Below are 27,941 nucleotides of genomic sequence, written 5' to 3' on the forward strand. Positions count from 1 at the left end.
CTTTCTTCCAAATATGTTTCTCTGTTTCCATCAGAACAAAGAAAATTATACAGATTTGGAACAACTCGAAGGTGAGTAAATGGTGACAGAATTTTCATTTTTGGATGAAGTATCCCTTTAAAACACCGGACATGAACAACTATTACTACCGGAACGCATTGCGGAATTCTGCATTCTTTGGAATTCCCAAGAGAACTTTGGGAGCATATTGGCTGTGCAGTGTAATTACAGTATGTGTGTGGTGGCTGGGGAAGGGCTATATGGAGAAAGCTAATCCTATGTTACCGCAAATGCTACTCAGCTCCTCCAGCGATCAGAGCGCTAAACAGACATCAGCTGATCCTGTCAGAGCTAATCAGTCTGCTGTAACCTCAGTCAATATATCTTTTGGGCTTGTGTATGGGGCAGATTGAGAGATTTCCTCTTTGCCTCTGCCATACCTCAGCGATCGACTGGGATCAAATGCAGGAGGTCTTGGCCTATGCATTACCAGCATCTGATACCAAGCAACCTGGAGGAACTCAATTTACTATAAGCTTTTGTTTCAAGGATTCTAGGCTCACATTAGAAAAAGCCCTGAGAAATGTAAAAGGTCAACCATAAGCACTTTTCCCACTGGCTCTGATATTGAATCGCCCTTTGGTTAGATTTAACCTTGACAAAAAGGCACCAATATTATAAAAAAGTGCACAAAAATTAAAATTCTGTCATCCTTAAGTTACCCTCAAGTTGTTTCAATCCTTTATGAAACAACTTTATTGCTGAATCCAAAAAAGATATTTGGAGGAATGTTTAATGAAAACCATTCTGGGGCAGTATTGACAACTATAGGGAAAACTCAATCTACTATGGTGATCAATGGTGCCCCAGAACTGTGTTGTTTCCCACATTCTTTGAAATATCTTCCTTTGTGTTCACAAAATAAATCTATACAGGTTTGAAACAACTTGAGGGTGACTTAACAACGACAGAATTGTTATTTATGGCTCAACTCTTTCTTAAATAGCCAAATGTTACTTTGATGAAACATAAATATAGTGATATATGGTGCTGGTCCATCAGGGTTGTTGTAGTATTCAGACAACTGCCCTGCCAACTTGCCTGAGACTCCTTACACTTACTTTTAATAATTTATTTATGATTTGTAGATGCATAGGCACTTTAAAAGACAACCACCAGTTGTAGAAGAATCAAAACCCCAGGTCCCTGTGGTTCAGTTGTGGTCAGTTTAATACACTACACAACGACCAGTAAATGCTTCATGTACTAGCTTGAAGCTTCTCCAGAGAGCTGTATTATATGAGAAGCACCACACAGAGCACATAAAAAATACAATAAGTGACAGCATTAAGTGAACTAGCTTTCAAATGGCAGATATGATTAAATGATCATATGACTTTACAAAGCAACTTTCGCAACTTTATATATAACAATCTCACAGTATAACAAACATTTATTTACAGTTACTGACAAATTAATGGATCAATTGCCTTATTCTTACACACAAGGACATATTCAGATTCTAAAAAAGGTAATAGCCGGGAAAGGGAAAACATTACAGAGATTAATGGACTTCAGGGCTTAAAGCGTATGTCATGCTGGTGGGCATGATACTCAAGACAGCGAGCGGCCACAGAACAGCGGCCATCACCCTGCCCGAAGACTCTGGCATTCCTTATTTATGAGGGCTCTACCAGCCTTAATAATTCATACGCACAGCTCACACAGTGATCACTGAAGCACGGCCTACCTTTCACAGCATCGCAAAAATTAATAAATGAGCATAATACTCTTTCAGAGAGGTTCGCCTCTCCATCACAACATTATTTTTTGGCACAGGAACTAAATTTAGGATTTCATATGAATCAGCAAATGACGCAGATATCGCTGAAAAAAGAAAAGGGCTGTTACCTCCAAATAAATTTTTCATTGACAGAAGCACAAGCAGAAACTAAATGGCTGGATAAAAGAGTAATTCAATGTAAACTCCGGTTGATTTATAAGTAATATGTATATATTCGCTAAGAATGCATGGGCCACATAATAACAACATGCATTTTGTCCCTGGTGGTCCTCAAAAACAACCCATTGTTTGTGGAAGCCTGTAGGATATTGTTGAAATGCTCCATATCCTAAATTTGGCACCATGACATAACATCATGGGTACAATTGATTTTTCCATAAACTCAATGTTCACAAAGCACACTGACACAAATGCAGAAAGCGAGACCCTCCCAGTCCGACACACATACTGGACTCCAGTTCAGCACATGAACAACTCCACCAGATAAAAACAAAGACACTGTTTTGTACGGGATGTGAATATATAATGTATTAGATGTGGGTCACCTCTAGGCTAAGCTGCTCCTGTGTGCAGTGTATAGATGCATATATTTAAAGTGCGGTATTGAGGTAATTGATGGTTTTGGCATCACTTCCTGTGTTGCTCTGAGCATGGGAAACAGCATGGGAACTGTCCCACATACCTTAGACGAGTCATGATGAGTGAGTACTGCAAATGATATACAGTTGGATTGTATTGTCATTGGTGCATGGAACCATGACCATCTACACTCCCTTGATATTGACTCAAATGTTCTATTTAAATAAAGCTGCTATCTCTCCTAGAGAACATTTCCAAATGAACCCAACCAGCCAATACATTATCTGCATGGAAAGTATCATTGAGCAGCTGGTCTAAAGGCATATACATGTTTATTCAACCATTAAAAATCCTTATTCTCACTTACTCATATTCTAATAGGTCATTTTGGCAGTTAACAGATCTTTGAGTAAAGGTTGAAAAAATGTTGTGTTTTTAATTTTAACTTTCAGTTTGCGTTCATACGTTTTTAAAGGATTTAATCTTTTAAAGAGTAAATTTTCCTTGATTTCTATAAGGTGTAAAAAGACTATAATTTTGTTGCAATAGGCAGTAATTCTAGCCTTACTTCTTGACTGACTCTCAAATGATTCATTCGGCAAATCATCTGTATAATCCCCTCCTTTCCGCCAGCCTCTGATCTGATTGGTCAGATGGTTTATAAAAACACAAAAAGAGAAATATCTCAAACACTTGACTGAAGCAAAAGCTCAGCAAAGTAAATTGAAATGTTATCTGTCATTAAACAGAGAATATAAACTGGCAGAATATACTTAAAAACCATATCAGACCCTAAACTAAGAAAAGTCTTGACCATGTACAGACTCAGTGATCGCAAGCTGACTGTAGAGACGGGCAGACACAGACAGACACGGACACCAAGAGAAGAGCGACGTCACACAGAATCAAGTGGCTACAGAGCTTCTCTTTTTAATCTCATGTCCAAACTATACACAGATCAGAGAAACATTCTTCCCCCAGTTTACAAACTTCCACAAGTACTTTAACCAGTTTCAACAAACGGACAAGATTTCATACTTACGTGGAGAAAACTCAATAAACTCAAACCTAGCCTCAACATATGTCAAGTCCTGCATCGATAAAAGAACAACCAGCACAACAGAACAAAACACTGACACAACACACACAAACTAACACTATATGACAAGATCGTGTCACCCTCATTGAGAACTTTCATCAATTTTTGGATGAAAAAAAATCTTTTTTGTTTATATTGATATGTATATATACTGTAGATACTTATTTACTTTTTTTTATTCTAATCTGTATTTGTGCAGAATGTTCCGTGCTATTTTCCGATAAAGAATTTCTAAATCTGCAAGATTCTGTGCCATTCTGTGTATACATCAGATTCCTTTTTAATGCCCGGATTCAGTGATTCCGTCCCCGTTTTCCGCATCCCGGAAATCAAATTGCCATACTGTAGGTTCCCAACTTTCTTTAAAATATCTTCATTGTGTTCTGCGGAAGAAAGAAAGTCAAAAAGGTTTGAAATGACAAGAGGGAGAGTAAATGATGACAGAATTTTCCTTTTTGGGTGAACTATAATATTTATACTATACATATAATATTTTAGAATTAATAACCTAGGTGCGGTTTCACAGACAAGATTTAAAGGAGACAAATTTTCCATGTTTTACTCACCCTCAAGGCATCCCAACTGAATGTGACTTTCTTCTTGAAGAATTATGCAGTCGGAGTTATACCACGTATCATTTTTCTCTCAAGCGGTAGAATGGGAGTGAATGGGGGAACATTTTTAGATAGCAACAAAGTCGAGAGTTACTATATGTATTAAGACTATTTCTTGAACACCTAACATGCCCCTGAAGGGCATATGGCCTGAGGTGAGAGTCAAGCTTCTTAACTGAAACGGTATAATATAAATGATCCCATTCAAAATTGGCCTATGTAAATAGATTCCTCAATATTCAGGAAGTGACCATATTTGGTTACAGTGGTCCTTATCAATGTCATGTCTGACAGCAAAACAAAGAGTAAATCAGGCGTCAATATTCAAGATCAACCTAACAGAAAACAAGAGGAAGAGCTCACTGGCATCACTATTTGCACAACAAAAGGGCTTTTAACAACCCCCTTTCAACACATATCAAGCAGCCGCTTGATTATGATGCAGAATATTCAGTGGATTTCCCACTGAACGCCATGCAGATGTGCGCTGGTGACAGGAAGGGATGATTTGGAGACCAAGTATTGATTTAAAAAGCAAAACTGGGCTGCAAACACATCAATGACCTTTAGTTCATCACAACACGCATGAAAAACCACAGCCTTGCTCTGTGAGATCTAGCATCTCATTGCATTTGTCCAAAGGATGAGACACATCCATCTGCAGAGCCATACCTGACAGCAGACTTTTCTTAGGAGTGCAAGGTAAGCAAACTTGGGATGAAAGAAAGGGCACAGCCGATTAGTTTCTAAACCCAGCTCCAAACCCTTAACTGATCAAATCTCATTGAGTCTGTAACTTTCACCCTGAGATTGCTGGCCGGATGTGCCAGTCAGAAAATGCTGTGTCATAAGACTATGCGGGTCAAAAATCTATACTTTCACAGTGATGTGATGTATCCTATGTGAAATATAGGCCACAAGCTAATTATGCCAGAGAACAACTGGGACATCATGGTCAATGGCCTCTATGAAATGAGAGAGCTCTGTAGTCTGGAACAGTTGTGCCTCGAGGGCCAGTCCTGCACTGCTCTTACCTATTCCTATCCACACTACAGTCATAGCTGCACACCCACACACATACACCCGACTGACGGATAGTATCTACTTTAATCTCACATTAGCTTTGATAAAGAAAAACTGTTAAAGGGACAGTTCACTCAAAAATGAAAATTCTGTTTTCATTTACTGTATAAATGTAGTTTTTCTGATGAACATAGAGAAAGATATATGAACAAAATAATCTTATACATTTCTTTGCTCTGTTGAAGAAAAAAGAAGATATATTAAAGAATGTAGGAAAGCAAACTGTTCTGGGTTACATTTGACTGCATTGTCATTTTTCTTCCTGTGGTAACCAATTGTCGCCAGGAACTGTTCGGAAGCATTCTTCCAAATATCTTTTTCTGTGTTCATCACAATAAAGAAATGTAAACAGATCACAGAATTTTTATTTTTGGGTGAACTGTCGCTTTAGTTATATCATGGGCAGGTTTTTAATGGTTCTAAGTACATTTGTAAATGTTTGCTGTGCAGAAGTTTTCAGAGTCAGGACTCAGTTGCTCAGGAGTTGGTGTTATCATGGCAGAAGTCTATTAATCATATCCTTTAGCAAGCCTATACTATATATCTGACAAAGTCTTGTTTGTAATAAAGTAACAAGATAATAAGATATGATGTGTTGCATATCAAGAAATACTCCATAAAAATATGTTCCCACAGTTTCTGTGCAAAGACCCATATTCTTATTGTTACATTAAAGCAAGAAGGTGACGTTGCCTATCCTAAAGAAAAAAAACAAGACAAACACACATAACAAAGGCAACATTCATCCCAGGCGACATGCTGGGTTGTGTTGTGTCAGACAATGTACTCCTTTGTCAAATCATTTATCAGGCCATTTCTGCATATGAGCAAAATATTCAAAACTGCTCTAAATAGACTGATGATGCCATTAAGCCACACCCCCTACCCCATCCACTGTTTCTTTAAAGTAATCATCATAACCTATAATGCTATGTGGTAGTCTAGTCGTGAAAGTGTTTTACTAATACTTGTGTTCTGTTGTGCTCAAGATAAAAAACATTCCTCTTGTCAAGGACAAGGGCAGCCTCATGTTGTTCTTTCTGTAGACCTTCAACAAAGCCACTTCATAGGCAAAACATGACTCTCCTCATGCCTGTAAAACCTTATTTGCATCATAGATAAATTATAAAACAAAAACGTTTGTTGAAATAAAACACTTAAAGTGAGCCAGTAGGGTGGTATATGTAATCTACAAATGATATTCAAATGAGCTTTGAGTTTTGAATTTAACCATCCTCACATTGGTAATGTAAGCAAATGTGGTCAACCCTTCTTGTCAGTGGAAGCCCCATAGCAAAATACCAGCAATACAAAAGTATTGATTTTAAATGCCTTTATCTTATTATTCACTTTTTAGGGGGAACAGGGTAGGCTACAAGGCAGTCAACTCTCACAAATAAAATAAGTGATAACATGATTTGTCCAGTAAGCAGTTGAGAAAAGAGCCGCAATCTCGTAATGACTCTCCTGATGACCATTATTTAGATAATGCAGTCTTAGTGGACTGGGTTTTAGCCTCATCTCAGCCAATCACGTAATGGGGAAAAATCATTTAATCTAGAGTGTAATATATGGCACTAACAATGAGATAACTGACAGTATAGTGCATACTGATATATACAGTTGTGTTCAAAATTATTCAACCCCCAATGCTGTAAATGGTTTTAGGGAATTTAGTGTACATTTGTAATTGTATTCAGAATGAAATCCTACAAGGACTTCTTAAAGAACCATATGCAACTAAAATGACATCAATTAGTTTTGTAATACAGTAGTAAATGTTTCTTTTGTGAATTCTTCATTGACATAATTATTCAACCCCTTAAAGACTACCACTCTGAAGAACAGAGGTTCAATGAAGTGTTTTCAATCAGGTATTGAAAACACCTGTGGATATCAGGGAGCAGCAATAAAGCCTAATAAGCACCAATTAGGCAGCTTTAAAATGACTGTGATACTCAGCTCCTTCAAGACATTTACTGGTGTGGTTACAAACATGGTGAGGTCAAGAGAATGGTCCAGGAAGACAAGGGAACAGGTGATTACTCTTCACAGGAAGGGCAATGGCTATAAGAATATTGCAAAGATGTTAAACATACCAAGAGACACCATAGGAAGCATCATTTGCAAATTCAAGGCAAAGGGCACTGTTGAAACGCTACCTGGTCGTGGCAGAAAGAAGATACTGACTTCGACTGCTGTGCGCTACCTGAAGCGTAGAGTGGAGAAAAGTCCCTGTGTGACTCCTGAGGAACTGAGAAAAGATTTGTCAGATGTGGGTACTGAAGTTTCTGCTCAGACAATACGGCGCACCCTGCGTAATGAAGGCCTCCATGCCAGAACTCCCAGGCGCACCCCCTTGCTGTCCCCAAAGAATAAGAAGAGTCGACTGCAGTATGCCAAAAGTCATGTGGACAAACCACAGAAGTTTTGGGATAGTGTTCTGATGAAACAAAATTAGAACTGTTTGGGCCCATGGATCAACGCTATGTTTGGTGGAGGAAGAACAAGGCCTATGAAGAAAAGAACACCTTGCCTACTGTGAAGCATGGCCGGGGGTCAATCATGCTTTGGGGCTGTTTTGCTTCTACAGGTACTGGGAAGCTTCAGCGTGTGCAAGGTACCATGAATTCTCTTCAGTATCAGGAGATATTGGATGACAATGTGATGCAGTCCGTCACAAACCTGAGGCTTGGAAGACGTTGGACCTTTCAACAGGACAATGATCCCAAGCATACCTCCAAGTCCACTAGAGCATGGTTGCAGATTAATGGCTGGAACATTTTGAAGTGGCCATCGCAGTCACCAGACTTGAATCCGATTGAATACCTCTGGTGGGAATTTATGAAAGCAGATGCAGTGCGCAAGCCTAAGAATGTGACTGAACTGGAGGCTTTTGCCCATGATGAATGTGCGAAGATACCCGTAGATCGCTGCAAGACACTTGTGTCAAGCTATGCTTCACGTTTAAAAGCTGTTATAACTGTAAAAGGATGTTGTACTTAATACTAAGATTGAATGTCACTTTGGGGTTGAATAAAACTGATAATGATGTGAGCTCAGAAAAGACATTTGTGGTTATTTCATTATAAATGTTATGTTATATTTGTCTGACCTACACGTTCCTCTTTGATTTAATTGTAAGCAGGATGACTGAATGATCATAATCAATGTCAAACCGACCAAAACAATCAATTTCAGTGGGGGTTGAATAATTTTGAACACAACTGTAGGTGCATAAGCCTCTGTATGTGTGTAAGTGTATAAACTATTTATATAGTGTATAGTGGTTTAATCCAACCTTTAATCTAAGAGCCTCAGCCAGTCTCCATCTGGATTTGGAAAATCATCCAATCATCCTTGTCCATATCAGGTCTTAACTATGACATTCTGTCTAGTAATACCCTCCAATCTGGTTGAGATCCTGAACTAGGATTCCATATGTTACATTCCTTGTTGTTGTCTATAAAACTACCTGTTTTTATAAATTACATTAAAATGTAACGTCACACTCACAGATGAGTCAAAAATGCCCTGATTCGGCAATCCTGATAATGCATCCTCATACATCACAAACTCTCAGTCTTCCCGGAGGTATTGGTATCCTCTTACCACGATTCTGCCAGGTGTATTTGTAAATGAATGGCCTGAAGACAACCTCAACACGACCAAATATGTCTCTCTCCTCATATATCAAAGTCTAGAGCTTGTTAATCAACATCAAATTGCGTTGATGTGGCGCCATCTTGGGAGGATGGCTGCTAGTGCGTTCAATGCAGTGTTTTGTTTTCTTGTTTGATTAGGAAATCTAACTATGGTAGGTCGGTCTTGCTGTGTTAAAATAACCGCTATTACCGGGAGTAGTTCAGGAAAAGCCCATTGTAATTTCACATTCGATTTCTCCATATATATAATATAACAATATCTTGTTTTGTCATACAGGTTTAGAATTACATGACGTTGAGAAAATCATGAAAGAATTTTCATTTTTGGGTGAAGTCTCCATTTTAGGTATATTCAATCTGATTTATGAATTTTGTATTTACAGTATACTAGTTAAATAGATGTTACCATATGAAGCACGTTTTATCCTTTCTATAGTATACATAAGGTTTAAAAAAAGCACACCCACTTTGTGAATTGTTTTTGTGCTTTAAATAATCTGTCTGTGCAACTAATGAGGCATGGCAGCTGCAATTACAATAGTAGCAAACAAATGTGTTCAACCAGGTTGGTGTGTTCTGTACCCCTAGGTGTAAAGCAGAGTCTTCAGTATTGCCTGATGGAAGTACGATGTTAGAGTGTTTGTTCCTAACTACTGTTCATGAATTATAGTCGAATGAAATACATAAAGGTTTCTCAACATGGATTTAGTTGTCAAACTGGTTTATCAAAACAAAACTTTAAGATTGGAATGATGTGGAATGAGTGAAAGCAACAGGCTTGGACCAACAACCTCATATTAAAAGCATTATGTTGATAGGGAATGTGATTTATATCATTTAGGTCATCTGTATAACTATTGTGTTTTATAAATATTGTGTTGAATTAATTTACTGTGTATACTGTAAACAGCATATACATATTGTTGTGTATATGCAATCCACAGAAGCATATCAAAACACACAAGCTGTGATTTAAATGATACATATTTTCTATGATCTGATCAGAATGGTTAGAAAATATAACATTTCATAAAAATCTTTTAAGATCTTAAAATCAGTGGTTCTCAAACTGGGGGCCCGAAGATGGATCGGGGGACACAGATTTTGTGGCATATTATGAAATATAGAAATTCATCATTGATTTATGCAATCAAACATAAAAAACAAGCTCACCAACCAAAAGAATGAATGTTCCAACATTGTATAACTTAATATGTCTTTGGTTTAATTAAAATTTGGTTTAATTAAAAAGTTTAAGATCATGAGTCTTTAATTTGGGGGCCGCAAAGCAATTCATTCTACACAAAGGGGGCCATATTTGGTTTTAATCGATATTTATTCTATATTGGATCCAAATTCCATAGATTTCCAGATTATGCCTAAATCGTTTGGATGACAAATATAAACATTTATTAACTGAACACAAGAGGGCACCCATGCGGTTGGGAAAAGTATAACTTCCGTCTGACGTTACGCTTGTATTGACCGACAGCCTTTTAAGCCAATTGAATCAAAGAGTTAGTCAAATAAGGCGTAACCAAGTGAACAAACGCAACCAATGACAGCGCAGAAAGAGCACGCAGCGGGTCCAGAAGCTGCCTATTTCTGCCTTACATGGTATCGAATGAAGTAGAAAGTAGTTAAATGGTAATATATGGTTGAAAATTGTTATTATAATGAATGGAACAGCATATTCAAACTTTGACAATCAGGAACACGCTCTCAAACTAGGCGAAACTTTTGAGAAACAGCCTAAAAGTGCCTTCCATACGGTACGATGTAAGTGGTATCTTTTAAATTCATATGTACGTTAGATTATTCTTTTTAAATACCTAAAACAGATCCTATTTAAACATGTTTTATAGTACTGCTAAAAGATGTTTTAGAACAATTACCACAGGCATATGCGAAGACAGCTATTTGTTCTTCCACCCTGCTGGCGTACTCGGCGTCGAAACGTTGACAAAAGACAAAAGTTATAATGTTTTTAATAATTAAGAAACCACTATGTACTAAGATCACTTTCTCATAACAGAGCTCACCAAAGGAGACGGAACCTATCTTTTAAATCAAAACTATATGGGACATTTAATTTAACAGGACTAATGCTTTCCCATTACAATGGGCAACGTAGCCCTCTGTTGGTTTGCGCTGGTACTACACTACTGATATTGAGTGCCAGCATTGGTCCACATAATCATTATGAGACATTAATGTTTTCTTCTGGTCTCAGATGATTTTAAACCAGCCTCCATAGACACTACATGTGAGGGGGATTTGGAAGTTGGAAAAGGAGAGCAAGTTACAATCACACTGCCAAACTTGGAGGTAGGCACACATGTCTACTAAATGCTCCTGATGGCAGTGAATGAGTTCAACCAAATTCTTATCTTCATTCTCTCCAAAAATAACAGGGATCCACAGCTCCTGTTACAGTATTTAAAGGGTCAAAAAGGCCTTACATGAAAGAGTGTATTCTCATTGTTAACCATGACACAGGAGAATACCGTCTGGAGAAACTCAGCAGTAACATTGCGGTCAAGAAGACCAGGTTGGTAACTAAAGTGAGTTATATGAGTTTATACAGTGTCAGCTTAGTTATTCAATTACTTTTTTTTTTCTCAGGGCTGAGGGAAGCAGTAAGATTCAATCCCGCATTGAGCAGCAGACAAACAGACTTAGTCAGCAGATGAAATCTGGCAGTGGAAGCAGGGTTCAATCCAGCACGAAAAGCTCTCCCCCCAAAGAGAAAATGTCTCCATCATCCCCCATGGATGAGATTGAGCGAGGTAACTATTAGAATAAGTTAACTCAGTAAATCCCACAGGACATCGGCTTGATAAAAGTGTGCAATAGAGATAAGGCAATTTTTCAGCCCCCTTAGTCCATGAACTATTTTTCCTAAAAAAAATGCCTTTACACAGAACTCATGGCTGAAGCACGTGTCATGGATCAGATGAGCAGTGGCTCTTCAGATTCCCACAGTTCCTCATCATCCAGTAGCGAAGACAGCTCCAGCAGCAGCGACTCTGAGGAGAAGAGTGGCCCCCCTCCCGGTGGGGCCCCGGTCCCCCCTCACAGCACATCTGCCCCCAACACATCTCAAAGCCGCGTGGAGGAGAGTAGCGGGAATTTCATGAACACGCTACGTAAGTTTTAAGGGATGCTAGGTGCATTGGGTAGATCTGACTCTTGTTTGTGTTTCTAATACAAGATTTGTTATATTTTAGAAAATGACCTCCAGCTGAGTGAATCTGGGAGTGAAAGTGATGATGATTGACGGCAGCGATGTAAGGCAACCCCCTTGACCAGGAGTAAATGTGTGGCCAGATGTGTGGCATCTGTTCACTCGCATCTGTTCACAACTTAGTGTGGTACCTGAATCCAATTCCCTTTTAAAGGGATAGTTCACCCTAAAAATGAAAATTCTGTCATGATTTGCTCACCTTATGTAATTTAATACCGGTATAAATCACTTTGTTCTGATGAAAAGAAGAGCCACATTTGGAAGAATGAACATCATTGACTGACGTAATAGGAAAAATGAAATGGTAGTCAAAGGTGACCTAGAACTGTTTGTTTTCCTAAATTCTTCAAAAATCTCCTTCTGTTTGTAGTGGAGGATGTCCCAGAACTGAAAATTGCATTCTTCCAAATATCTTCCTTTGGGTTCAATTTGCATAGTTTTTTTACAGGTTAGAAACAACCTGAGGGTGAGTAAATGATGGAATAATATTTATTTTTGGGTGAACTATCCCTTTTAGAAGAATTTTCTTTCGCCTTGCCCCGAAGCTGGGGGATTTGCTGTATAAGTAAATTAAGTATTTATTTTGTTCAGACTGCTAATGCATACATTTTATAGGGATGTATTGTTGCATCCTCATTCTGCAATCTGTCGATGAGATAATATTCATTTTATTTAGGAGATGACTTGGGGTCATCTTAAAACTCTTTTTCTTTTTTGAGGATTGCCATTCATAAGTCTAGATGGTTCAGCAACATAACACAAAATGTCTTATGAAACAACAACGCATATTGAAATAGATGTTCATATGAGCAAGATACCAAACTTAACAATCACAGAAATGTTCACATTATTGACCTGCAATACCTAGATTTGTGTTTATGATTATGTAGAGCCGTTTTTTAGCATTCTCCTTCTGGCTTGTATTAAGAAGGATGTATTTCATCTTTCCTATTCTCACTAGCACAGTGTTAGTTAAAGGACTTGAAATGCTCGCCCGTAGATGGGCTCTCTCTTATTTAATTTTATCTATTCTGCTTCAATTTCTTAAGATGTAACCATATACAGGTAAATGCCTAAGTGTATGTCTTACTGTGCGCATCTGGCAGCCCAAAGAGCAACACTTCCACAATGGTTGTCTTTTTGGCTGATCTTGAGAAGTAATTGCAGAATATAATGTGCCGTTCTGTATATTGTAGCAGGATTGACAGATGTGGTAAATGAAGTCATTTTTGATCATTTGAACTGTATAGATCAATAAATCGTTTTGTTTTGCAAAGTTTTTCTTAATAATGCTTGTGAAGTAATTTGATTAAATCTAGAACAATATTGTTTATTTACTTGACTGTTCAGAAGCATACTAAACTCATGTAAACCTACATGACAAATATAGTACAGTATACTTATTTGCTATAGTACACTGTAAATTACTAATATACTGTAGGGTAGTCATGGTTACTTTCTTTGCACTTTGTTGAATTGATAAAACTGTAGTAAATACTGTAGTACTTTTTAATATTTTATTACTATGGTTGGTTGAATAATACTATTATATCTAGGATTTTGATACTTCAATAAATTACAGTACAGTATTTTTCATTTGGGAATTAATGCGTGTTTGTTAATCCGTCAGTTACTATTGGATGAACTGTTGAAACAGGAAGTCTGATATTCAACAACTCGTACAAAAAGTCAAAATTTCTCTGGCACATTTCGCATGTGTAGTACATGTCGTCTCTCACAGAGTTCATTCAAGTTCATATGACAACAGACCGGGTGCCTCTACAGAGCAGCACTCTGCCGGCTGCGCACTTCGGGATCAGACATGTTTTCAAAATCATTGCTTAAGACGGGCTTCTATTTACGCAGGACTGAAAATAGCGGAATAAAATGCATGTTGTCGGCATTCCTCAGCACCGAAAATCCGACGCACAGTACCTTGATAGATGGTGATAAACAAAAAACGATGGATGATTTGGGTGGACCTAGCTTTCTAACATCCTTATACTGGCTATTTGGAAAAGGTTATTTCAATAAGACACAACAAATGCAGGTAAGCGATGTCATCATCTTTGTAATGCCGTGTGGGATGCGCTCTGTGTTTGCGCTCCTGTTTGGTATCGGACCAACGCCCGATTTCAACGTTAAAAAACAAGTTTTAAATTGCGTGACTTCTCTTGAACACGTGTAACTTATGGATACGTCGCAACTTGACAGTATGCTCATGTTTTCTATGTCCACGAACATGTTTAACGTAATAGGAATTCAGCTTTTAATGACCTAGCTGCCAGATCTAAAAGACGACATTTGGCTTTTCTGGGAGGTGTTGTCAATATTAATGTAACATAATAATAATATTTGAAGCGCTTAAACAGATACAATTTGCGTATTATAGAGTGCACACTACGCTTATTACTGATAATCATATACATTGATAGGAATGATGTTTTAATGTTGTCTAATTGTCCCTTTAACTACACTAACATTTGTCATTATTACAGATAGAGCACAAAAAAATATATGGTCCGCTCTGGAAGTCCAAATATGGGCCACTGGTGGTTGTTAATGTGGCCCGTGCAGATCTCATAGAAGAGGTCCTGCGACAAGAGGGTCGCCATCCGATCCGCACTGATATGCCCCACTGGAGAGGCTATCGACAACTCCGAAATCACGCTTATGGGCCCCTCACAGAGTAAGATAATGATGAATCAATGCATGACAGTGAAATTCAACTAATTCCAACTATCTGCGGTTCTCCAAGAAAGCTCACACTTGTGGCCTATAATGAGCGTCTACTAACTAATACATACATGTTATGGTTGTGCATTGCACAGCCATGAACCATCATTTGTCTTAGGCGGTTGGGACAATGTGGCATCAGTTCGGACAAAAATGGTCTATTATAGAATGCCGTTAGTATTTTATTAGTTCAATTAAAATAGAAAAGTATTTTGCAGTTTTTATTCGGTCATTTTTGGGAGCATACTATATACTTTAGGAGACTGTAAAATGGTTCATGCGTTACGTGGGAAATATGTTGTTGTTGTCATGTTAAATGAAACAACCTCCAAGCCTTGCATTCAGAGTCCAACCCTAAACAGGGAAGCAAAATAGATGTTTCTCTCTGTTTAATTACTGTTGCTCATAATCCAGCCGTGGTGCAGCAGAAATACAATATCCATAACTCCATATATTATATTTGTTGTTTGGTAGAATGGGAGCAGAATGGCAGCGAATCAGGAGCATACTGAACCCTCGCATGCTAAAGCCCAAACATGTTTCCTCCTACACTAATGCCATAAATGACGTAGTGAGCGACTTTATTGAGAAAGTGGACTGGCTTCGGAGAACAAAAGGCAATGGCGTAATGGTACACGACGTGGCAGGAGAATTATACAAGTTTGCCTTCGAAGGTATGACATATTGGGCAATATCAAGGTCAAGATTGATTTAACTGTCATTTTACAAATGGTTGATTTACAGACGTCGAAAAGTTAACACAGTGATACACCAGAATGTTACTGAATATCTGTGCGCCTTGAGGTACAAAATAAAACATGTCTTCTATCAAGATTAGCTATTATCAAGATTAGTTGTGCAATAATTGTGTCAAAGTAAGTCCCAAGAAGTTCCGCAACCATTAATTCATGTACATCCACTGTGTATCAATCATCTTACAAATCAAAGATAAAAGGTCAATCCCAGATAATGAGCCTACTTTTATTCCCATAAATATAGCTTTGGCCTTGAAATCATTGTCCATCTCATGCACTATGCTGCACATCTTGCACTGATATGTATGACTTGAAAAATGAAAGTTATTTATAGCAGAATGTCCAAACCCTTTTACATATTAATAACAAGATTGGGAAAAGTTAAAGGGATATTTTGTCCCAAAATGAAAATTCCGTCAACATTACTCACCCTCAGATTTTTCTAAACCTGTATAAATTTCTTTGTTCAGCTGAAGATATCTGGAAGAATATCTCACACCCCATTGACTCTCATAGTATTTATTTTCCCTACTATTGCAGTAAATGTAGGATGAGATCTGACATTCTTCCAAATTTCTTCCTCTGTGCTTAACAAAGCAATATTTCTACAGGTTTAAAGAATCTGAGGCTAAGTAAAGGATGAGAGAACTATCCCTATAGCATTACAAACATGTATACTATATTAACCCTTATATCAAGTGTTATCTTTTTATCTTCTTCTGTATTTGACTGTTTTTCTACAAATTTTATTTTGTTTTACTCTTTCATAAGGAATTTGCTCAGTGTTGTTTGAGACTCGAATGGGCTGTCTGAATGAGGTAGTTCCAGAGGAAACACAGAAGTTTATCTTCTCTGTTGGGGAAATGTTTCGCCTCTCACCCATCCTCGTCCTCTTCCCTAAATCTGTGTGGCCCTACATGCCTTTTTGGAAGAGTTTTGTGTCTGTGTGGGACCATTTGTTCAAAGTTGGTGAGTCTCAACCCAAAGAAGGTCCTTGTTTTTGGATCTAGAGTACTATAGGATTGCATAAAGCATTTGTTTTTTTAAGGACAATTTTATCATGCATCTTGAATTTAATAAACTAATTTCTCTCAGCTGGAATTTAGCCTAGCACGAAGTTATCCATTACTCTTTAAACTGGCTAAAAAAGTTTTGTTTCTTGGACAGCGGAAGAACTGGTGCAGAAGAAGATTATTGAGATTCAGGAAAGGGTGAAAGAAGGGAAGCCAGTGGAGGGAGAGTATCTCACACACCTGCTGGTCAGCGAGCAGATGTCAGTCACTGAAATATTGGGAAGCATCACAGAGCTTCTGTTGGCTGGAGTTGACACAGTAAATATTTTCACTGTTTACTAAAGACAATTTATATTTAGTTTTAACCAGTTAATCAATTACAGTACAAAACACACCGTACACCGTGTCTATGCTGGATGTGAAAGCCCATTAAGAATTTGTTGATTGGAATGGAATATTATCATCCTTCTAATGAATCTTCACATGTCGCCATTCTAGACGTCAAACACTATTTCCTGGGCGCTTTATCGCTTAGCCCAAGAGCCAGAGATCCAGCAGAAGCTGCATGAAGAGGTTGTAAGTGTCTGTCCTGGTGACGCGGTGCCCTGCAGTGATGACATCAACAGGATGCCTTTGCTAAAGGCCGTCGTAAGAGAGACGCTTCGGTACAGCATCTATTCCTGCTGCCTACTGTGTTATAAACCTGCAATAAGAGCCAGTTAGACTAACATAACAATGTTGTGAAAGCCTGCTAAATTATTGACTAAAGACGTTCTCTCATGTTCTTAGTTTATATCCGGTGGTTCCAGGGAATGCTCGCGTCGTTGCTGAAAATGAAATAGTGGTGGGCGATCATCTCTTTCCAAAAAATGTAAGCTCACCTACAAACAAAACTATTCTGAGACTTGTTTGTGCACACCAGAAGGTGTAAATAATTCTGATGACATATTTTATTAAAGTCTTATGCATTTCTTTCTATCACATACAAGTTTATAGAATAGATTGTTAACTGATCTGTTTGTGTATTGTCGTTTTTAGACTTTGTTCCATCTTTGCCACTTCTGCGTGTCCTATGATGAGACTGTGTTTCCCGATCCTTATGCCTTCCTACCACAGCGATGGATCCGGGGGCAAAAGCAGCCAAATCAACACCCCTTTGGTTCTGTTCCATTTGGCTTCGGTATCCGTGCCTGCCTGGGCCGCAGAGTGGCTGAACTGGAGATGCACCTCCTCTTATCACAGGTAAGAACGATGTCAACCACCACAGTCAGCACCAGCTTACAAATATTTATTTATATATTTATCTTTTTAACTTCTACTTTTCTGGGATTGGATATTACAAAATTGCTGTGGAGCATTTCTTGTATGAAAATACCTCTTAAAAGAATGACTAAAACGTGTCGTGTCACATGTGGTTTAAATAAGCGACAAGCCTTGGAGTCAGAAACATACTTCTAATATTCTACCTCTATATACTGCCAGCAAAGTATTTTTTAGACATTTTAAACTTTAGGCCTTTGCAATGTTTAATATCTTATTCAGCATTGAAGTGGCCTGTTACATAAGTACGTTCATCTCTGCAAAGTTTTCACCAAAAACATTTCCTTAGGAAACTATTTCATGAATTTTCAACCTGTCCTAGTCATGTGTGATCCAGTTCAGCTAATCAAATTACTGTGTTCACCTTGGATCCTAAACTAGATATTGGCTGAGGGCCTTCACCTTTGGTCTGACCAAACTCTCCAGCTATAAGAGATTATTCCACCTGTCAATGAGTTACTTGTGTGCTTTCGGAATCCATCTCTGAATTTCTCATGGTGACGCAAATAAACTTAAAATTTAAGATTAAATAGCCATGCACCATGACAAATTTTGCAAAAACAAATAGTATAGTCTTCTAGTTTTTATGATGTTCTAAAACTATATCTTATTATACTTAAACAAGAAAAAACTGAAAAAGAACAATTTTGTTTAAGTTGTTGTAGATGAAATAAAGCATGCTGTCAGAACATCATATTTGATATCGATTACTCTTTTTGATCAGTGTGTGTGAGATGTCTGGGCATTCTCGTCAATTTTCACTATGGAGAGGTTTTCAATACACTCACGTATGTATTTTGGCCTTTTGCAGTTAATTAAACACTATGAGGTGCTGCCAGATCCTTCAGGAAAAAGTGTGAAACCGATCACACGAACTCTGCTGGTCCCAGCCACATCCATTGACCTTCAGTTTGTTAACAGGCCAAATGATCCGCAACAACCTGTCAAAACAAGTGCTTCGGTATAGGAAAACATGCACATCTTGAATCGATTTCCCACTAGCTGAGGTTGTTCTTCACACACTACCATCAAATTAATTTAAGCGTTTAAACTAAATACATAGCCTTGTTTACACAACACTTAATTGTAGTTGTTTACTGCTGCCATGTAAATAGCATCCTGCAATGCCATGAGTAATTTTTTTATTTATGATAAACAAAAACTTATTATAAAATAGAGCTGTAAATGTTATCTAATGTTTTGGCATTTCATTGTATAAATAGTATTGTTTTAATATAATCTTTAGCCATGTAACTGCCAAACGCTGAGACTGTGACATATTTTTTTAGATCCTGTACAGATACAGCCACCTTTTTTAGTGAAAACTTAATAAATTCTTAATAAAAAGAATGTGACAATTTAACTCTTTCATGGCAAGAAAGATACATTTTTTTTAACTTTCAACACCTATCCTTAGTTTGCATGAAATCTTGTTACAAATCAATTTGCAGTAATATATACTGATGCCCCCTTGTGGCAAAAAATGTAAATGCAATACATCTTTTCAAATTGTCCTGTTTTATTAGCATGTAGAGAGGTGCAGGTTATGGGTTTATTTTCTGAAAAATCACTGCTGTTTTATAATTCAAATACCTAACAATAGCCTCAACCACATGGCTTACTGCTGATTTCATTGTAACATGCTGTCATGAATGTATTAGATGTTTCTGATTAATTGATGTATGAATTACAAATGGAATTTTCAATTCAAATAAATATTCATTGTTGAGATGTGTATCTGTGTGTTGTTTGATCCCCCCCCCCCCCCCCCATTATTATTATTATTATTATAAAGCATTTATTGATTGTTTTAAATCTTTTGTGGCACTTTACACCTGTATATGTCAGAACTGAAAATGCCCTTGTTAATGTAATTGAAACTCTTATTGACACCAGTCCCAGCGAACGCTTGATCCTGGAATACACCTATCAATAGGTTGAAAACCGCCTCCACAGAAGAATATCAACGTCTACTTCTCTATCCCCGCCCCCTTGTTCACGCATGACAGTACTGAAGTAACACAAGTTGCGTAGAACCGGATAGAGCGAGCAAGCAAGAAACCATGCCGTTAAAGAACTCAAAATAGTGTGCAGTCATTGTCTGGTTGTGGAAGAACACCTTTGGATTCCAACATTAATAATGCGTGGTGGAAGTTTTGGTGGTGGAACAAGGTAAAGGTCGACGCTGGATTTGCAGAAAGACTAAAATTAAAAAGCAGTGCTGTGTCGTCAATATTGGATCGGATAAGAATGGCGCAGCAATCTTATTTGAGCAAAACCTTTTCGTACAATGCGTCACTATTTCATTGTTAGAGATTGCTTGATATGCCCTGAGCACTATTCGCATGGGATTAGTATTACCAGGGGACCTCTAGTCATTTGTAATAATTGCTGAGTTTGTCTGTGATCTTAATCCCGTGCGAGTAAAGTAAAAATTCCCCACAAGATAACCTTCCATATTTTGACGAACATCGAGGTCCTGTGAGAATAATAGTCCTGTACGAATCGGTATCTCTGTGATTTGGCGGGCTCATATATCATTTTTCAAGTTTTTATCCACCGTTTGCGAATAATGGAGTGTTTTGATATTATATCGGGTGCTGGGTCATATCAGAAATTACCTGCCAACACTGTTGTTTGGACGGGGGTCTGCCATTTGTTTATTTAAAGGACGCGACAACTTTGTTTTTCCTACAACATTTCAAATGCTATTAGATTGTTAATGATAATCTTAAATCCTTAATTTTTATATTTTTATTAAGCCTTGTTGTGCAAGCACTGTTGAGCCTGTGCAGAGGCAGCAGCTTTTGCCAGAGGGGAACTGGAATCCCCTGGTTGGGCCTGGGTTCCCCTGAGGTTTTTTTTCTCAATGGGAGTTTTGGGTTCCTCACCACCGTTTGCATATTTTTTTGCACTATCTGCCTGGCCGGGGGGGGGGGTGCTTTAGAATTTAGAATTCATACTTGTATTCAATGTGTCTCATGTACAGCTGCTTTGTAACAATGAAAATTGTAAAAAGCGCTATATAAATAAAGTTGAGTTGAGTTGAGTTATCATGGAAACTCTTGTAACATTTGAGACCCAGGATCGCGGTGATCTTCTGTGCGGTTCGATCACGGTTCTCAAATGCTGACAGGTACGGTCATATAGCATTTAACAGCATGTATCTATATGCTATGCAAACTATACGCAAAGCTTTGTCATCACATCTGGGAAAAAGTCACAGGCTTCAATTATCCCGTGCGAATGCACCACATGAAATACTGATGTGGGGAGGTCATTTCTATATCACATGAGGTCCCCAGATAATACTAATCCCGTGTGAATAGAGCTAATTTGTCTAACCAAATTCACAGAAGGCTCCAATTAAGTTTACTACACAAACTGCTATCCTAGCGTTTGCAGAGTAGGCCTCCGAACCCGGCTAGAAAATAGCCTATTACTTATTGATTTTGATGTTTTTGAATATGAAAACCATGCGAACGTCATACGTAGACCTCATACAACTGTATAAAACAATAAACAAGGCCAGTTCAGGAAACCTTTAAATTGTTTATAATAGATAAATAGAATTGCTACAAGCAGATGTAAGATATGTTGTTTGAAATATGATATAAGTTGGAAATATGTATTTCCTCCAATGTTTTTATCAGACGTACCAGTTTCTTCGGTTGTTTCATTTATTACCTAATTTTAGATATGTAACATAACCTACAATCTATTTGTGACATAATTTGTAACTTTTTGGTGTAGTCAGGTGTAATAAAACAGACCTGAGATTAGCAGCACTGACAAAGTGGTTTACATCCATAAACCAGAGTTAGTTTCAATCAAAAACAAGGTTCTGAGGAAATAAAATTTGGCAGTATTTAAAGGGGTTTTAGGTGATTATTCTTTGGCAGTATAAATGAACCTTTATGTTCATGTTTTAAAAGGTCTGAGATGTTTAAAAATGCATATTTAAGCAGGGAAGAAAAGGCTTGAGTCTCATTAAAGATGAATATTTATACTGGTGAAGTTCAATATAGCTCCCTTCAGTTCATGGTCCATTCATTTTCTAATGTAAAAATCCTGGAGAAGAAGGCGCGTAGAAACTCCTTAAATGCTTTGTGTGGTGTCTGAAGTCACATGACTGTGCAGGATTTTGTCTTGGTCTTGTGTAGACATGACACAGAGTCCAGTTCACGTCGGTTGGGTACGTGTGAGGTCTTCTTTGTGGCTCTGGTTGACTTGATGCGTTTGACGTTTTTCTTGGTTTTACTGATGCAAGCCAATGTGGCTATGTGGAAAATGTCCCTTACACTGTTATCAGACTGCTGCGCTGAGCATTCAATGTAAGGGGCAGAGATCTGCTTGGCCATATTGGAACCCTAAAAGACACAAGATAGAAATATAAATTCAGTTGAATAATTGAAAGCTAAATTCTTTTAGATTTTTATTTTGTGGTTCACTGATTTTATTGAAGTGTAGCTATAAACATCTCTAAAAACTCACCTGGTCATAAGATAAAGGTATCTCATTGGATAGTTGCACAAATGTGGCCAGGTCTGTACGCAGGTCTGACTTGCATCCAACCAAAAGGATTTTAGTATTGGGACAGAATTCCTCGATTTCTCCTTTCCACTAAGAGGAAAACGGTAAAACATCCAACATGAATCAAAGTATCCTACATTATTTTAAAAATGCAAAACTTAGAATAAATATATTAATATATATAAACAAATATATTAGTCACATGATACAATGTTATCATAAGTTTTGTAACACTTGGTAACACAGTAAAACTGTACTGTATGTTAATACACATTTTTTAATAGAATTGGTATCGCAACTCTGATTTTTTTATTAATAAAAAACTGTTTTTGTTATTAAATTATTAGACAAGTAAGTATCAAGTAATCTATCACCTTTTCAATTATAGAAACCACACAAACACATCTCATGGGAGTCCTTGAATGGCCCCTGATGACATGAATGTATATTTGGCACAGACCACCTCTGAGATTACTGTCTGTGGGATCTTCCGAACAAGATCGAAGCCCTCAAAAATGCACTCTCAATACCTCTTGTCTCTCTATGACATCAGAGGTTACAAGGCATCCAGCCACACAAAGGCTCTGTGATTCTGAGACTAAATGTAAACAAGCTCTTATTGCTTGTCATTCTCCCCCTCATGTGATCAAAGCGCTCCCGCACATTCCCACTCTCATTCACTTGGCCCTTTTCTCAGATGTCCGGACTTTTGTTCTCGTTGGCACAAAGGCAGGGCTTGTGGGAATATCATTACAGTTGCGGAGCACCCCAACAATATGTAAACGTTTTGATTAACAAATGTATTGCAATGGTAAGGAAAGACTTACCTTTCTTAGAACATTGTCCAGAGTATCTGGTCGACCGATGTCGAAACAGATGAGAACTGCATCGGCATCCGGGTACGATAGGGGCCGCACATTGTCGTAATAAGGAGACCCTGCAATAACAATTAATGTTACATGTCATTAAAAAATTATTATATCTGAAAACTAAAACAACCAAAATTGAATCACTAAATGTTGTTATGTAAGCATAATTTTAAACAGGTGTTAAATTATTTACAATTGAATGATATGTGTACATGTACAAAATGTAATTTTAATGTTTTATACATAATTTTTATGGATTTTTTAGCTGCGGTAAAAAAATAAAGTAATAAACTGCAAATTGACAAGATAACATGAAAAAAAATTACTTTACAAAACTGCTATTTTCTACTAACAAATTATCAATAATCACAGCGATTCATTTCACAACACTGGTATATTGTCATACCCGTATTGTATTGCTGTTTTATTATTTCCATAATTTCATAGATATACAGTACATTTCTCTGAACTGTTTCAACAAACTTGAATTCATCTATCACAAAGATATACATTACTTGCTGCTTTCATGTGAAATGTAAAGCCAGACAGTGGGAACAGAGGGAAGTATGCAGCACAGCCCAGACTGGGTTATTAAAACCATCTGATGGAATTTATCATGCAAACACATTAAACACTAAACTGGAGATATTAAACCACACAAACTATTTAATTAGACAACTCCATTTCACCCATCAGCCTGGGGGACCTCTTTCCAAAATGTGGGGTATGCGGCAAATCCATTAGCAGTGCCTTGTGGGAAATTCTAGTATACAAATACATGAACGTATGATGTGGTTTTCACAGTCAGAAATGCTGCTCATTGCTTTGTTGTAACGGCACTTTCCAGCAGTGCTTGTTGCAGTCTATTCCTAAGGTCACTTGCTTTGTTTTCTCACATGCTAAACTCGCTTGAATAAATTGTTTTGATTTTCTGTGGGATTTCCTGTGCAAGTTAGTCCTGTCCCTCTCGAAGACAGCACATGTCCCCATGATTCAAGCACAGCGAATTAGGTTACAGTGCTATTCTGGGAGTTAGGTGTTGAATCATGCTCTAGAAAGTTTGTAGGGCTTGAAATGAGTTCAAACCTCAGATCATTAGAGATCATTACTGAAATATTTATAGGGCTCATTTGAAAAAGCATGTCCATTTTAATGGAGCTTTTTTTCAAGCTTTCTTGTAAACTTCACAGTTATTAACATAGAAATTATGTGTAAAAGCAACATTGTTCTTTTTACAATTATTGCAAAAAATATAGTAATTTAACTTACATTTGTGAATACTCACCTAACAGTTAAAAAATGAAAGAGTTATTCTAGTGTGGAATATGATTCTGCTTAACGAACATCTTGGACAATGCGTAATACATCTCCATTTTAACAGCTATACAGGTTCAGGTCAGTATATCTGTTCATTGTAATATGTTACCTTTATATCACTTATCATATGTGTCTTAAGTAGCACGGGAACATTTTTAGTAAAAGACAAAAATACATTGTATGGGTCAAAATTATCGATTTTTCCTTATATGCCAAAAATCAGGACATTAAGTAGCCTATAGATCATGTTCCATGAAGACATTTTGTAAATTTCCTACATTAAATATATAAAAACTTTATTTTTTTAAATGGATTGCCTGCCACAGTGCCCATGATTAAAAACTTCAAAGTCAATTTTCTCAATATTTTGATTTTTTTTGCACTCTCAGAATTCAGAGTTTAAAACGGTTGTATCCAGCCAGATATTGTCGTATTCTAACACCTCCTACATCACTAGAAATCATTTCATATTATGTTAAAATCTCAATTTCAAAAAATTGACCCATAAAACTTGTTTTGTTGTCCAGGGTCACATATTTACAATTTCTAAATGTATGAATGTTGAAGACTGTTTTAGTCTTCTGCAGTAAACAACTGTTTTCTCACAATCGTGTAGTTGTCTCTCAGTTCTCCATATGCCATACATTGACTCAAACAACAAAACATAATAGCTAAGGTCAGTACAGGTAAAAAAAGGGGCACGTGTTATTCATTTTTTGATTGTATTTCTTTATAATGTTATGAAAAATGCTTCTAAATACAAAGGAAAATCTAGAAAAAATACAGAAGAGTCCCATTTGCTTCTTTCAAGTTGTTCCATTTGAACTGCTCAGGCAGGGTTTTGTCGTGAAAAGGCTAAATTCAGAAGGGGTTTGTTCATACCTGATGTATCCCAAAGACTGAGCTCAACTCTCAGCGTGTCGATCTCAAAACTTGCCGTGTAGTTTTCAAATACTGTGGGAACGTAATTCTGCAAATGCAAATCACACGTCCATAAAACACATTTCGCATTCCATTAAGGTTTCAATATTTCTATGTTTTGAATTCATGACACGCCTAAGAATCAATTCAGAAGACCTGAAACTACAACGCAAATGCCAAAGAGAACTTTTTTAACAAACCTCTGGAAATGAGTCCTTCGCAAACACACTTAACAAGGACGTCTTCCCACACTGAGTGTCCCCGACCACAACTATTTTACATTTCAGATCGTGAGGATGATCCATTATAGACTCGGTTTCGACCTCATCTTCCTTCAGTGCACTTCAAACATCAACCGGATGAGCGCGTGAGAATAGAGACTGAATTAAGTCTCTCCATCATGTTACAGTCAGAGAAGCGCTGGAGCAGAAAAGCATCGGTCAGTGATATATTCAGTCTTAAAGCGCGGTAAATTGTCTTAAAAGATCCTCCAATTTTAAATTCTCAAACTGTAGAGGCACAAGGCGCATCCTCTTTGCGTTGCGAAATAAAACCCTCGGATCGTTACTCTCCAGAGTCTGTAACCTCCACATACTTGTGTGATGAGCGCAGCGCGGGACCGCCCATCGCACCCGGACTCAGATTCCAGTGCGCGAGTGCGCGAGGCGCGCCCCTTTGTTTTACAATGATAGAGGCAGATGAAGAGACAAAACCTGCAACATGAGGATTTATGTCAAGAGTATAAACCAATGCAGATGTAAATGAATGAACAGAACATAGAAGAAGATATTTTGAATAATGTTGGTAACCAAACAACATTGGCCACAATTGACTTCCACTTATTGATGCAAAACTGCTGAGACATTTCCACAGAAGGAGTCATATACAGGTTTTGAACAGCATGAGTGTAAAAGAATGATGACCGATTTTTTGTTTTGGGTCACTATGTGATAAGTAGATTATCACATGTGATATGTGTAACAAAGAACTATGGACTTTTACTTGGAATCTGTGTCTCCTAAAGACTCATTCGTCTGCATTTACAAGGTGCAGTGCAAGGTCAATGTACAATATATTTAAAGATGAAATTGCCATATTTTCAAGTTTAGGGCGGGCAAGCTTTTGATGAAATGTGAGAAGAATGTCTTGTGGTTGTGTTTTTCTCTTTTTCCAACACAGTTTCGCAATATCACTGGCTCCACAAGCTTGCGTCCAACATCAAAATTCTTTGTTTTGTTTATTCTCTCTGTACGTAGCGTACAGTTTCAGTCCAACTTCACCGTTTGTTGTCATAATCTGTATTAATTAAATGGTGTTCCTCATTAATATCTACATAACTCTAATTGTAATTTGAAATTATAGTTTTTCTGTTTGTAAACAACATAGTAAAAAAAGGTTTTAATATGACACTTCATTAAAAAATCGGATTAAATCTTATTTCACTGTGTGTACATGTGTTTTATATACTGAAGATAACAGGACCCTCCTGTTATTCTGTGTCAGCAGCAGTTTAAGAGCACAGCCCTGAAGAGGAATGTTCATAGGTTGGAGGACAGCCAGAGCAAGAAGCTGTTCCATGACTGAATGCCACATCCTTACAGTCAACCAACAAGAACTGTCTCCTTCCTGGATCATTTAAGTCTTTGTAAATTGTGAAGTCACTTTTTAGAATGTTGCTCACATATGGGAACACCAAAAAGCTCATTCTTTTTCCACTTATTTTTGAGAAGATAACACAGATGATTGTTATATGTATTGCAAAAGAACTCCTACCATATAACTGTGAATGGTATTCACATTTGGCGTTGTTAGTTACTGCCATGTAAAGAGTATTTGTATTCATGTCTTCATCACCTACATGTTTTTGTCGTTTCCTTTTCTTTCCCAAGAAACGTTTTACCACAGCTGGTTTAGCTTGGAGCTGACAGAGCAGAAATACCACATGTGCTCTGTGCTGAAGCAAAAATTTTCTAGGTATGGCGGTGACTTGCTGTGAGTGGAAACATATGGATTTGATAACCCTATTTATCAAAAAGGTTATTTGCAACCCCCACTGGACCACCCCAATTTACAATAACAAACGTTGAGAGTCTCTGGAATGTGAAAGTCAAACATAAGTCATGGGCCTCTTTTCTTTAGAGACAACTGCGCAGATAATAAAAGAACGCATTTTCTCATTTTTACTTAACCAGCCGTGCAGGAGCGAAAGGGTTCGAAAAGCATATAATCTGCCTGACATCACTGCTTTTCCATCATGAAGACATGAAACAAATTAAATTAACAAAGTACACATGATATTAATAGTTAGTTTTATTGGATAAATCGTACAACACATTTTTTCAAAATAATCTGTTTTCAATAGAAACATTTGTAATTCTATTTAAGT

The 27,941-nt window shown here is 37.4% G+C and overlaps 3 protein-coding genes across 3 annotated transcripts; 2 read left to right on the top strand and 1 right to left on the bottom strand.

Moving 5' to 3' along the window:
- The first annotated feature begins 10,426 nt into the window (after nucleotides 1-10,426).
- On the top strand, nucleotides 10,427-13,458 carry eaf2 (ELL associated factor 2). The gene is made up of 6 exons (XM_056755153.1): nucleotides 10,427-10,623; nucleotides 11,078-11,172; nucleotides 11,259-11,395; nucleotides 11,470-11,633; nucleotides 11,769-11,993; nucleotides 12,075-13,458. The coding sequence occupies exons 1-6, from the start codon at nucleotides 10,521-10,523 to the stop codon at nucleotides 12,122-12,124; spliced, it is 774 nt and encodes a 257-aa protein (XP_056611131.1). The 5' UTR covers nucleotides 10,427-10,520; the 3' UTR covers nucleotides 12,125-13,458.
- Nucleotides 13,459-13,822: 364 nt separating this feature from the next.
- On the top strand, nucleotides 13,823-19,644 carry LOC130427607 (sterol 26-hydroxylase, mitochondrial). The gene is made up of 9 exons (XM_056755152.1): nucleotides 13,823-14,141; nucleotides 14,590-14,780; nucleotides 15,302-15,501; nucleotides 16,354-16,551; nucleotides 16,750-16,913; nucleotides 17,094-17,260; nucleotides 17,385-17,466; nucleotides 17,634-17,837; nucleotides 18,727-19,644. The coding sequence occupies exons 1-9, from the start codon at nucleotides 13,914-13,916 to the stop codon at nucleotides 18,880-18,882; spliced, it is 1,590 nt and encodes a 529-aa protein (XP_056611130.1). The 5' UTR covers nucleotides 13,823-13,913; the 3' UTR covers nucleotides 18,883-19,644.
- Nucleotides 19,645-21,447: 1,803 nt separating this feature from the next.
- rnd3b (Rho family GTPase 3b) lies at nucleotides 21,448-26,124 on the bottom strand. Its single transcript, XM_056754934.1, has 5 exons — nucleotides 25,756-26,124; nucleotides 25,517-25,604; nucleotides 23,276-23,385; nucleotides 22,410-22,538; nucleotides 21,448-22,285 (listed from the first exon to the last, which is right to left on the bottom strand). Exons 1-5 carry the CDS (start codon nucleotides 25,858-25,860, stop codon nucleotides 22,040-22,042), a joined length of 678 nt encoding a protein of 225 aa, XP_056610912.1. The 5' UTR covers nucleotides 25,861-26,124; the 3' UTR covers nucleotides 21,448-22,039.
- Nucleotides 26,125-27,941: the final 1,817 nt, after the last annotated feature.

Source organism: Triplophysa dalaica, chromosome 8 (genome assembly GCF_015846415.1).
Source record: "Triplophysa dalaica isolate WHDGS20190420 chromosome 8, ASM1584641v1, whole genome shotgun sequence".
In the NCBI taxonomy this organism is placed as follows: Eukaryota; Metazoa; Chordata; class Actinopteri; order Cypriniformes; family Nemacheilidae; genus Triplophysa; species Triplophysa dalaica.

Bases quoted from the DNA above. Each gene is read 5' to 3' on its own strand.
- eaf2 (XM_056755153.1), top strand. From the start codon at position 10,521: ATGAATGGAACAGCATATTCAAACTTTGACAATCAGGAACACGCTCTC. The intron at 11,173-11,258 runs GTAGGCACACAT...CAAAAATAACAG, and splicing joins TCACACTGCCAAACTTGGAG to GGATCCACAGCTCCTGTTAC. The intron at 11,994-12,074 runs GTAAGTTTTAAG...GTTATATTTTAG, and splicing joins GAATTTCATGAACACGCTAC to AAAATGACCTCCAGCTGAGT.
- LOC130427607 (XM_056755152.1), top strand. From the start codon at position 13,914: ATGTTTTCAAAATCATTGCTTAAGACGGGCTTCTATTTACGCAGGACT. The intron at 14,781-15,301 runs GTAAGATAATGA...GTTGTTTGGTAG, and splicing joins GCTTATGGGCCCCTCACAGA to AATGGGAGCAGAATGGCAGC. The intron at 17,838-18,726 runs GTAAGAACGATG...GGCCTTTTGCAG, and splicing joins TGCACCTCCTCTTATCACAG to TTAATTAAACACTATGAGGT.
- rnd3b (XM_056754934.1), bottom strand. From the start codon at position 25,860: ATGGATCATCCTCACGATCTGAAATGTAAAATAGTTGTGGTCGGGGAC. The intron at 25,605-25,755 runs GTTTGTTAAAAA...TTGCATTTGCAG, and splicing joins CGAAGGACTCATTTCCAGAG to AATTACGTTCCCACAGTATT. The intron at 23,386-25,516 runs GTATGAACAAAC...TTGTTATTGCAG, and splicing joins CAGTCTTTGGGATACATCAG to GGTCTCCTTATTACGACAAT.